General features: G+C 29.4%; 1 protein-coding gene and 1 long non-coding RNA gene across 8 annotated transcripts; both read right to left on the reverse strand.

Moving 5' to 3' along the window:
- Positions 1 to 3,943: 3,943 nt before the first annotated feature.
- LOC122521197 (kinesin heavy chain) lies at positions 3,944 to 11,057 on the reverse strand. Of its 7 annotated transcripts, none has more exons than XM_043641719.1 (15): positions 10,897 to 11,057; positions 10,193 to 10,390; positions 9,282 to 9,423; positions 9,016 to 9,189; positions 8,436 to 8,704; positions 8,111 to 8,357; positions 7,773 to 8,006; positions 7,345 to 7,691; positions 7,004 to 7,207; positions 6,762 to 6,902; positions 6,393 to 6,677; positions 6,123 to 6,308; positions 5,829 to 6,032; positions 5,425 to 5,719; positions 3,944 to 4,521 (listed from the first exon to the last, which is right to left on the reverse strand). In XM_043641719.1, the coding sequence occupies exons 2-15, from the start codon at positions 10,352 to 10,354 to the stop codon at positions 4,439 to 4,441; spliced, it is 2,973 nt and encodes a 990-aa protein (XP_043497654.1). In that variant the 5' UTR covers positions 10,355 to 10,390; positions 10,897 to 11,057; the 3' UTR covers positions 3,944 to 4,438. The 7 variants fall into 7 exon arrangements, 5 of the variants coding, with proteins under 5 accessions (XP_043497654.1, XP_043497652.1, XP_043497653.1 ...); XM_043641717.1 differs by having other exon boundaries at positions 10,193 to 10,484; XM_043641718.1 differs by having other exon boundaries at positions 10,193 to 10,484; positions 10,958 to 11,055.
- Positions 11,058 to 11,233: 176 nt separating this feature from the next.
- On the reverse strand, positions 11,234 to 11,923 carry LOC122521198. Its single transcript, XR_006304683.1, has 2 exons — positions 11,849 to 11,923; positions 11,234 to 11,304 (listed from the first exon to the last, which is right to left on the reverse strand). It is a non-coding gene; the product is annotated as an uncharacterized LOC122521198 (long non-coding RNA).
- Between the last annotated feature and the right edge of the window lie 298 nt (positions 11,924 to 12,221).

A 12,221-nucleotide genomic window follows, 5' to 3' on the forward strand; every position in this document is an offset into this window, starting at 1 on the left:
AAACCTCTCTTCTACATCTTGGACATAAATTTATGTTCTAAAAGTTAATTATTTGGAAATAATAAATGCTTCATATTATAATTCATTAGAAGCTGATTAAACCAATGAGGTAGATCTGAACAGTGTACATTATTAATTTAGAAATCATTTTGTAATAAATAACAAAAATTGAATGATCATTTAGCACGTCTAACAAATTCAGCCTTATTATAATAAATATTAAATTTTATTTAAGATGTGTGTCACCAGTATAAAATATAATGTTTTCATTTTATTAGTTCTTTTTTATGTGTTAAGAATATTGTACAAAAAACCACTTTGATTTATGATTCGCAATGATTTTTTTTTTTTATAACGAAAATAAAAACATTATTAATTATTATAATTATATAAATTAGTTTTTTAATAACTTTTTTATATATTAATACTTCTAAGGATCATATTCATCTCACATACATTTCCAATGATGTTCTGTTAAATATGAAATGCAATACATGCAATTACAAATTTTTTTTAATGCAGCTCCAAATTAATGACATTTGACATGTTTATTTACTGTTAAAAAGAAAAAAGTATTTGTACGATTAAATGAGACGTCAAAAATTAATTAACCTAAAAAATATATAAGCATCAAAAACATATTGTTGTCATTCATATAAAAATATACCGGGTGAGTCCTCGGAACTTGACGTTTCAAAATAACTCGTAAAATATACATTGTATGAAAAGATTTTTCCTGCATAGTTAAACAATATTAGGGGGGTGAATGTAATGGTAAACAACAATTTTGTTGAAGATCATTTTTTATGAGATATCAAGGTTATTATTTTTTTTTAAATGGAATGCCTAATTTTTTTTCTGTTGATCCATGTGTATATATGTATGTAAGGTGTATGTAACATATTATACATTATATTATACTTATCCGATGTGGCCTTCTTTTTTTATTTTTCTTTTTATATATTCTATTATATATATTCTGTGCACAAAAAATACCTACAATTGTTAAATAAAATACACAAATATTCCTTTAATAATTTCCAACGATTCTCCACACGAAATCCCACTCAAATCCTGTTGAGTACAACTACTAACATAAACATCTGCTGTAAACATCTGCTGATCAAACATATAGTGCTTAAACTCAGCCTGGTAATTAGATACAGTGGTGCCAACTTTAAGAAAACAAAATTACCAATACTTTTTAAGCGGGATTTTTAAATTACCAATTCCGGGTATTTTTTATACAGAATGTATAAATGTATATGTAATATAGTTTCATATTTAATACTGTTATTATAATGATGAAACATAATTCCATTACTAATCTGTTTATTTTTCTTTCATATTCGCGTTACTCCGTTTACAAAGATAGCAGCTATAGATCAATCTCTCCTTTAACAGTAATTGGCTATGTTTACTTATTATTGAATATATTGTTTTACGGAAATTTAATAACTTTAGACACCGAATATATATTAATTACTAAGTCGTCCTAAAAGTTTTTGTCTTTTTTTTTTCTTACTAAGTTTTACGCATGTGATATTCTTTTTTTTTTTTAAATGTTACGCGCGTAAAACTTATCGAAACTTTTGGGATGATTTAATAGACTATGAAAAAATTATATTAACTGTGTGTCGACAATTTTATTATCTATTACAAATTTTTAACCGACTTATTAAACTTCCATTTTGATAATCTTTTAGAATATAATCATTAATTTAATTTAATTTAATTAAATACTTCTATATTAATTCATTTAAATAATTAATAAAAGTATGAAATATATATTTTAAATATTTAAAAAATAAAAATAACTAAAGCATTATAGAATAATATGACTCGCAACAGAAAATGGTAAAGGATATAGCAATTATTTCCATTATTATTTCTTATAGAACGAAAATTCTTTTTCACATGCGTATACAATATTACATAACATTCAATTTGTAATAAATAACAATATTTGCATACAGTTATATGAACACTTATTCCCAGACTGTTTTTTTTAATAAAATTAAATTGATTTGCAATGATTAATATACTAACAAATTATAGATCGATATTGTGTGTATCTTAATTTCTTTTAGAAACACAAAATTATAATCTTATTGCACATTAGAAAAAAATGAAAAAGAATGTAAAAATATTCTATTATGATACGAAACGTAACATCGACGAATATATTATATAACGTATAGTAATGTGAGCAGTCGTACAATTTTTCTTAGCCCGAAAAGTACATATTTTGGCAACGTTTAAATAAAATACAAAAAATTCACTTTCAGTCATCTCTTAATGGGAATTATTTAATAATTCAAAGTGCTATATCCTTTACGTCTTGTAACATACATCCATTGTATTTTGAATGCAGTGACACAAAGCTTACGATTATTAGTTATTAGTTAATTGTAGTCTGTGTACATTCTGCAACGATCCTTTATTTCTGTACGGAAGTGCTAATGAGCATTGATTCTTATTCATTTGATGTTCTATAAAAATAAATGTTACGGTTAACGCTGAGATTTTACATCATAATTCATCAGTCAAAGAAAAATACATGAATCATGATACAAAACTCAGCGATGAATATTTTTTTTCTTATTTTTTTCTTTTCTATAATAACGAGGGAAAAACCTAATAGCATTTTTGTCGTGGATTTTAAATAACAGAGATTAACGCGTTCAGCATTTATGATGGGTTAATGCGTGTGTATATATATATATGTATGTATATGTTTGGTTTTTGAATTATTTGTGAGCATAGTGTACCATATATACTAATATTAATGTAGATTTAAATTAATACAAAGACATTCAAGTGCATTTACATTTTTTATATACATTTGACAAGAACATAAAAAAAATTTAAAAGTTGCATACAATCTCTATGCTCCAAATTCGTCTTTGCTATGTTAACGAATTTCATTTTCTTATTCGTGTTACAAAAATGAAAGATAATGTAAGGAAAATTAACAGTTAAATAAAAAATTAATCGATATATATATATAGAACAACAGTTGACGGATAATTTCGATGAGAATAATTTCTATGTTACATTCGACGGAAAATGAGAGAGAAAAAAAGGAAGAACAAATAATGTATAACCAATTGAAGGATATGTAACATTTGCAAACTATATTTAGTTACACGTGGCTTCGATATTCATGTTTATGTGTGTGTATATATATATACATATATGGAATATATATATATACATTCTAATTATAAAAAATATTATTCAAATAGTCTATTTCTAACTTAAAACAATAATTTTTAAGTGGGATGCGATTATAATTTTGACACTTTGCAGCAACAGCAGCAACAAGTTTTAGGAACATAAATAGATCTTGTTGTATATATAATCTGAGCTACCTAAGAAATGCATTTCTAGGTAAACACTTGAAAATCTGCTTTTCGCATGAAGGACTATTTCAAGAATAATAATTATTATTTAATATGTACGTTTGCACAGAACGCAAAGCGTGATATATATTTTCACGACTTTGATTTTTCTGTAATATAAATTAGAATAAAAAATAAATTAATATAAATAATTCGATTAGAAAATTATTTCATAACTTTGACTACATAAAAAGTAATATACGTTGTTAATTATTAAGCGAAGATGAATTGTTTTTTTTCGTCTATTATTATTTTCTTTTTTCTATAAACATCATTCTCTTTTGGACCTACAAATTTCTGTAAGAAGCCGATGCACTTAACTCACGTTAAGCGGGCACACAAAATAGGTCCAAATTTCTATCATATTCTTGACAGTGTAATATTCAGTAACTACAGAGGAAGTTATTTATAACTAAGAGTACTTATAAGCCATGATTATTCCTATCATTCTTTTCAAGGCCGCATATCCGATCGTATCTCTTAACTGAATTAGAAACATTTTAATTCCAAGTTTAATAGTACCATCCAAAACATTCAAGTTTGAATGTATTCATCATGAATTTAATGACATCTGATATGACAAATAAAGTTCATGGTAGACCGGATGTTGTAACGATTAAAATCGCGCAGTATTATTGTTGGTGTTGGTGTTGTTATTATAATTATTATTATTATTATTATTATTATTAATATTAATATTAATATTATTATTATTTTTATTATTATTATTATTCTATCTTAAACCTTTTGAAAAAAATTATGCTATGTGATCATAAAAGGACGAAGCTAATCTTAGCAAGATTATTTTATATAATTGAGAAAAAAGATATATAATATTTATGATAATTTTCTTTTTTTTTTTTATAAGTGCAATCGAGTTAAATATTTATACATGGATGGGACATGCAGCACATTGATAAATTGATGCACTCATATATTAGTATACTTCAAAGCACATGCTTGTTTCGAAAAAAAAAAAAATTGGCGGTGCTCTTTAAGATTATAATATATCTATTGCATTTAAAATATGACATTTATGTGAATACACCATAATAATAGATTAGTTTGTTTCGATCTCCTAGCACCTCAGCACGCAAAGCGTTCTTGCAATCGTTTTCTGCAAAAGTGAAGGATTTGACGTTATACTCAACATTACTATACGTTTTTAAACCACGTTCTCGAAAGAAAAACAAAAAAATATAATTTAAGCATATGATAAAGATATACGAATGAATTTTTCCCCGTTAAGTTAACATCACATGTCCGAACGATCACAGAATTGGGGAGTATGTATTACATTTGGTTTTGCAAACAGAATAGTAGAGAGAAATATATAAAGAAATAACGTGTCGTTAGGTTTGTTCGTTTGTAACTTCGTTACATATAATATTATACTGACGAAATTATTAGCTTTTAACCCCTTAACGCGCATTTAAATGAAAAATTTCGTCAAGGAAAAGAAAACCAGTTCTTTATTCGCGAAAATCTTATTTGAACGTAATTTAGGAATACAAGATGTTACAACAATGATTATAAATAAAGTTAAATATTATATGACTTTTTATATAATATATATAAGTTTTGTATAATAGCTTTCATGAGATGATTTTTCATTGCTCGAGTCTATTCAAGCATGTGCATTACGATAACATAAAATATGATGCTGCTCAAGTTAACTTCTTCTATTATCACTCGCTCTTCGAATTTAAATTCGAATGTGCGCGTTAAGAAGTTAATACCCCTGTCAATTTATATAACACAGTTTATCGTTTTAAAATAGTAAAAATATATAATTACAAAATTGTTAAGCATAACAAATCCATTCACTTACTCTAAAATGTAGAGCAGTCTGAAGTGACTCCTTTTGTACAAAATCGAACAAACCCACGACTTCTCAATCACAATGTAGTATCTTAATTAAGCGCATCTAAAAGAAACAAAAGAAAAGTAACAGATAAATTAAATTCATTCTACCATGTTCTTATAACAGAGTTCATATAAATAAATTAAAATTGCTTACCGCGGTTGCCAGTTCTCATAGCATTAATGTTGCTTAAATGATGCTGACCAGCTCGAATAGGCTTTGCAATCTGTGCACTAGGTCCACGGCGAGCCAAATTTTTCTGTCTTACAGCTTCTTTAATCCTATCTACTTCGTACTGGTAACGCTTACGATCTCGCATTGCACCCTCTTTGGCATCTCGCAAAGCTATTTCCAAAGCTTTTACACGTTCAACAGTTGTCCTTAATTTCTTTTCAAGTTTAGGCAATTCACATCGAAGATCCGCATTATCTCTGACTAATTGTTTGTGGACCTAATTAAAAAACGAAATATAACTAATGGAAACTTTGCTTAAAATAAAATGAATTACGTTGTAACAACGCTATAAGTATAAATAATGTTAGAATAATTACTACATTAACCTTTGTAAGCTGATCTAGATTATTTTCTAAAAATGAAATCTTTTGTTTCTGAGCAAGTGAGCCACCATCGTCTTCATTATCCTCGACGTGAATTGATTTTTTTATCCTAGTTTGCAAATCCTGAACAAATAATTTACGTAAATTGTGAAGCGTTTGCAATTCCTTGCAAACGGTATCCTCTAGTCCTTTGAGATCTTTCCTTGTCTAGAAGTTTTATAAATGATAAATTAATGTTAGAAAATAGATTTTATTATAAGTGATAATTTTAATTTGTAAAATGAAACAATAAAATACCTGTTCGCGGCGTTCATGAAGCTGTATCATCTCTTGGAGTTTAACAGATTTATTTGCTTCTTCCTGTTTCAATCGTTCGTAATCTGTTTGCATTCGTTGATGTGCTAAAGTAAATTTTTGATTCAAATCTTTCAATTCACTGATCAAGTCCTGTTTTTCGGATAATTCATCTCTAAGCGCAGCGACCTAAATATTAATTTTACATTAATGACACACACGTTAAATTTTGAACACTTAAATTGTTCGTTAGTATATGCTATAAAATTTTACCTGCTTTTGGTGTACGTCACGCAGCTGATCCATTTGTTCCTCTAAAGCTACCTTCATCTTTGTAGCTGCCTCTTTCTCTTCTGCCTTTTCTTTATTAGTGACCGCTTGAACTTGTTCTGCTGCCTTAAGTTTTGCGCATTCTTCGCGTAATGCATCTACATCTTCTTCCAAAGTACGTTTTCGTGCTTCAGCTTCTTTCATAGATTCGGACAATGTTTGCATACGAGCTTCATGTTGAGTTATCAAAAGTCGACATTCTGCCAAATCTTTTTCGTATTCGGAAACCTAATATTCACAAATAAATATCCTTTAAGTATACATATAAACATAATATGTTTTAAACGATAGGATCGCGTTTATTCGACTTACTTTTTTGTTACAATCTACTTGAGAACTTTCTAATCCTTGGCAACGTTGAACCAAATTTTTGACTTCTGATTTCATTTTACTAATAAAAAGTCTCGCAACTGTGAATTCTTCTTCGAGTTTTCCATTGCTTTCCGGTGCAACCTAATTTGTAAATTAAGAACATATCGTATGTAATACGTACAACAGAGGGTTTTTAATGCGAAGATAAAATTTATTATTTAATTAATTCGAGGTAAACTTACTTTAAGATTTTCGTCACCACCAATGGCTACTCCAATTTCTCCTAAATCTTTCAAAAAGTTAGCAAGCATGTCAGCAATACGTTTTCTTTGATGAGCGGACATATCACGCAATTGTTGCAATTCAGACGCGGTATTATTTAAAGCAGCTTGTTTAGCGAGAAGTTCTTCCGTCAATGTTTCTTGCTCTTTATTTTTCAATTCCACCTGAAGAGAAAAGAAAAGTACGAATTAATTATCCTTTAAATTAATTATCATTCTATATCTGCATCTCTTTATCCCCTCTTAATAAAATAAATCAAATATATTGCTGTTTTAAAATACATTATTATTATAATCATTACCTCTTGTGATTTTTGATCATAATTAACTGCCAATTCTTCTAGAGCTTGTAAAACTTCTTTGACTTCTTCTTTAGCACTTTCATTTTCTTGCTGTATTCTATTCATTTCATGTTGCAATTGTTCATAATCCCGTCTAGCGCTTGCAATCAGTTCCTCTTGCTCTTCCATTTGTTCCTTTAATTTCTCAACATATTGAGATTGTTGATTTATTTCTTCGTCCTTGTCATCCAACTGTTGGTACAGTCTTTCACGTTCTTCCTCTAGTTTTTGTCTTTCTTCATTCGAAAGAGATCCTGCCATAAGTCCACCACCAGGTGTAGCTGGTAGAGGACCATCGTCAATTTTGCCTAATAAAACAAATATCAATGTCATTTGTCAAATCATATTTATAGAAATAATAGAAAATATTTTAACTTTTTGGAAATTACCTTCGACGGATGCAATAATTGGTGTAATAACGTCAGGTGTTCCTAAACTGACTTGTTCTTCGATCTTAACAGTTTCACCTTGGCGCCAACGAGACAATTCTGCTTCTAATTTTTCAACTTTGCCCTTAAGTCTAGCAGCTTTTTCCTTCTCGCGTTCATAACGACGTTTCCACTCTTCTGCAGTTAATTCTTCGTTAACACATACAACGTTCTTTATAGTCTTAGCACGTTTACCTATAAAATGAGAAATATATTTCATTAAACGTGTCTTTAACTACATGCTACATTTTTTATTTAATAAATGTCAATGCTAGATTATTTTCTATCAAATATATTACCAAAATCTAGAGTCGACTTGGTTTCCGACTCGTTAAAACTAGCAGGCGAACAACAAATAATAATTGTAGTTCGAGCATTGCCACCAAGCGATTCTTGAAGAATTCTCGTCAATTTGGAATCACGATAAGGAATGTGCGTTTTGTTGCCATCGGCAAGCGCAGATATAACATTACCAAGAGCAGATAGAGATTTGTTAATATTTTTGGCTTCATCAAGAACAGTACCTTCGGCTCCGGTTTTAGATACCTATAATTAATATAAAAAAAAAAATCAAATATTTATATTTCTAAAAAAACAATGAGGAGTATATCGTTTAGTTTTTACCTTTTCCGAACCAGCTAAATCAACGAGATATAATTTTCCAGATAGTTTTTTTTGATTCTCAAGATTTTCCTGTTTGACATTAATTAAGAAAACTGAATGAGAACGAGAACTGTGCTCGTTCATGTTGGTTACAGCAATGTGTCGATTAGACTTTCCTTCTTCGATTACTTCAAAAACTTCTTCTGGACTAGAAACAAATCTTTCAGTCGCTCCTTTTACAAATGGTACTCGATTTTTATCTTCGTGCACGCTTAAGTTTACCTTAGAGACTGAAAAGTAAAATAATACAAAATATAGGATTAAATATAATATAGGAATATTATAATAAACTTTATAAGTAAATATCATATTATTTAATATAAGATTTATTCTTAATAAAAATGAAACAAAACTTAATGTCATAATAGTAATTAAGTGGCAAACAATATTGACCCCTTGCACTATAATTTAAAGCACAGAGCTGTTTGTTATATTCGGTGCTAAATTTCGTGTTTCTTATGTTTAGGTCGTAAAACGTATTACGAGTCTCACATCTTGTTATAGCGTAATAAAGGAGTAAAAGAGTAATACAAATGCTTACCATCGAGAAGATCTCTAATCTTGTCCATATAAATTTCAAAATAAGATACTTTAATATGAAATTCCAAATTTTCTTCCATAATATAAATATGATTGAAAATATCATTAACGATCCTTGGAATGATACCCTGTTTATTAGGATCTCCGATGACACCTTCCATTGTATGAGTTTTTCCTATGATTATAGTTTACAAATTTAAGTAAAATGCAAATAAAACATTTTTCATACATAGTATTATCTTCAATTACTAAAATAAATAATCTCACCTGAGGATGTTTGTCCATAAGCAAAAATGGTACCATTATATCCTGCCAATACATCAGTGACAATGGATTTAGCTGCTTCATTGTATACTTTATCTTGGGTGGCATTTGGTTTAAATACTTTATCGAAAAGATATACCTTCCCCTAAAATAAAACAAAAATATTAACATAATATTAATAACTTCGTGCTGCTATTTCATGTTTAGTACATCAATATAAATTTATATATTCTTTTTATTTTACAGAAATGAATCAATAGTATTTACTAGTACTTTATTCTCATGGTATAGTAAATATTACTATGTAAAAATAGTAACAAAGAGAAGAAATAAATGCGGCATACACATTGGGATTTAAATTAAAAAAATTAATAAATAAATTGTAAACATTATTAACCACGTATGTTGCAACTTCTTATACAATGCATCACTGTAAGTTCACAATTTCTTCTTCACTTACAGTAATCAATCAATATTACTTACTAGTACTTCATTATCATTGTAATGGCAAAGAATTATTACTTATAATGTATAAATAATAAAAAAGAGTAGATGGAAATATGGCACATAAGAAGACACACATAAGAATTTACAATAAAAACTATAAACACATGTAATTAATTACAATTAAAAAAAAAAAAGTAATCGTCTACCACCAAATTGCACAATATTGAAAAACATAGAAACTTGACTAAAACAGTAATCGTTTAAACATCATTTTCAATAGTTAACAATTTTCGACGAATAAAACATGAAATATAAACTAATCGAAAAACTCATGAACAATTAAAAAACAGCTGTCTATAATGAAAAGTTGCGAGACGAAAGACGAACAACAACGATTACTACATTTTAACAAAAGATATCACAGAAAGCAAATAATTAGCGTGAGTCAGAGTAAAATCAGAGCATACCCCGATGGAGATGCAATTCTCTTCACCGCCGGATGGGAATTTGACGATAAACTTCGATCCAGCTTTTTCTTCGGAGTCGTTCAAGGGTCGAAACCTGCATACTACCTTGATACTATCCTCCGCAGCAATCTCACGTTCTCTTGGCGTCGTCTCCATTGCCATTACCTTCGTTAACGTTCAATGCTCACCTTTTTTGATCTGACGAGGGGAGCGGACACACTCCGAATAAAAGTGTTTAATCTCGTTTTTAGGATATTTAGGACCGATGAATTATTTTCTACAAATGATAGATCTTCTCTCTACGTTAGTAGAGAGCATAAGCGACGCGATTGACGCGCGCACCGCATCAACACCGACCGTCTATCGAACGCTTCTTTTACCAAGCTGTCACTATGACGGACTATACCACAGCCACGGCCCGTTTCTATCTATCTCTCTCTTTCGCTTACTTTCTTTCTCTCTCTCGCTCTCTCTCTCTCTCACTCACACACACACTCTCGCTCTCACTCTCTCTCTTTCTTTCTATCTTTCCGTTTTCTCTCTCTCTGTCCGTCTAAAGTAAGACAAGATGGCGGCTGCTCGGCCGATATAAAATAATTCTACACGCGACAGCGAGAATAGTAGAGTTTGATACCAGTTCGAAAAAAGTACTACGTATGCCTCGATGATTCAAACGGATGTATTTTCTACCAGGACCTACTTACATCCTTAGATTAATGCCGGAACATAATATTTGTTTCGCGCTAATTTCTTCACAAGACCTACCAGAATATAAGTATTTTCACCCACAACTACGATCGATCGGAGGGAGACATACCGTGACGAAAGTTTCAACGCGATCCCTCCAAGCGACCATGCGCAACCTCCTCCCTTCTTCTCCACCACCTCCTCTTCATCCTACTTTTAACAGACACCTACGTAAGTATATATAAGTATTACATACTTACTGGGCTCTACTACACACCGCATCTACAACGAGACAAGTTTACTTCTTTCTCTCTCTTTTTTCCCTCCTTCCTTCCTTTCTTTCTTTCTTTCTTTCTTGCTTTCTTCTTGCTTTCTGTTCAGCATTCGTTGACGCTCCTATTGTTTCATACCTTCCTTCATGTTTTCTATATATTTATGAATATGTAAGATTAGTTTACATTATTTCTAATACATTTTATCTTTTAGCTAATGATTTAAATTATTGACAAGAGTATGCCCTGTTTATTTGCTTTTTTCAGTAATTAGCAATATTGGATATTTTTGAACAGACAATGTTTTATTCATTACCATTAACATTTAGGATAATTCCAACAGGATATTTTCATTTTTCCTGTTATTTAGGAATTTAATTTTATGATTGTAAGTATTTTCTTCTATTTTATATATTCTTGTAAATATGAAGTTTAAACAAATGACTAACTACAGAAGTCATGTGTAGAATAGGGTATTTCTAGTTAATACTTGATTAATTATACATCATCCTGTTAGAATAAAAATAATATCGGCTAACAGGGTACCTACAATTATAACAGGAAAGATTAAAAAATAATGAAATCGTTAAATTTAAATAAAAGATACTTCTGAAATTCGTTAAATTTATACTTAAAATATTAAAAATAAGTATAAGTTACGTAATCCATGTTTCGCAAAATCAATTTTTTGAGATACCTTTTTTTACTTTCATTCTTTATTCAAAATGTCTAATTTTGGATCAAATCACGTAGTTGTTAAGATTAAGGCTACTTCCAATGAAATTGCATCTTCCTGATGTATTTTGGAAGAATTTTATTGCCGTGTTCTAATTGGTCATTAGTGAAATTCCCTTTACGTCATTAGCTGTTTAATAATCGTTATATTGTGTCGTGTATCTTTTCGTAAGTGGCTATAAAATGTAGGCTTTATTAAATGGGAGAATCTGGTTTTTTATTATATCAAATATTAATATGTTAACGTAACGATTAATTAAAAACAAATTATTGGCTACTTCAACTTGAATCAATGAATAATTTTATCAGCAGTGTGGCCAATAGCAAAACTTTCG

This window comes from Polistes fuscatus, unplaced genomic scaffold (assembly GCF_010416935.1).
Source record: "Polistes fuscatus isolate 324 unplaced genomic scaffold, CU_Pfus_HIC Scaffold4, whole genome shotgun sequence".
Classification (NCBI taxonomy): domain Eukaryota; kingdom Metazoa; phylum Arthropoda; class Insecta; order Hymenoptera; family Vespidae; genus Polistes; species Polistes fuscatus.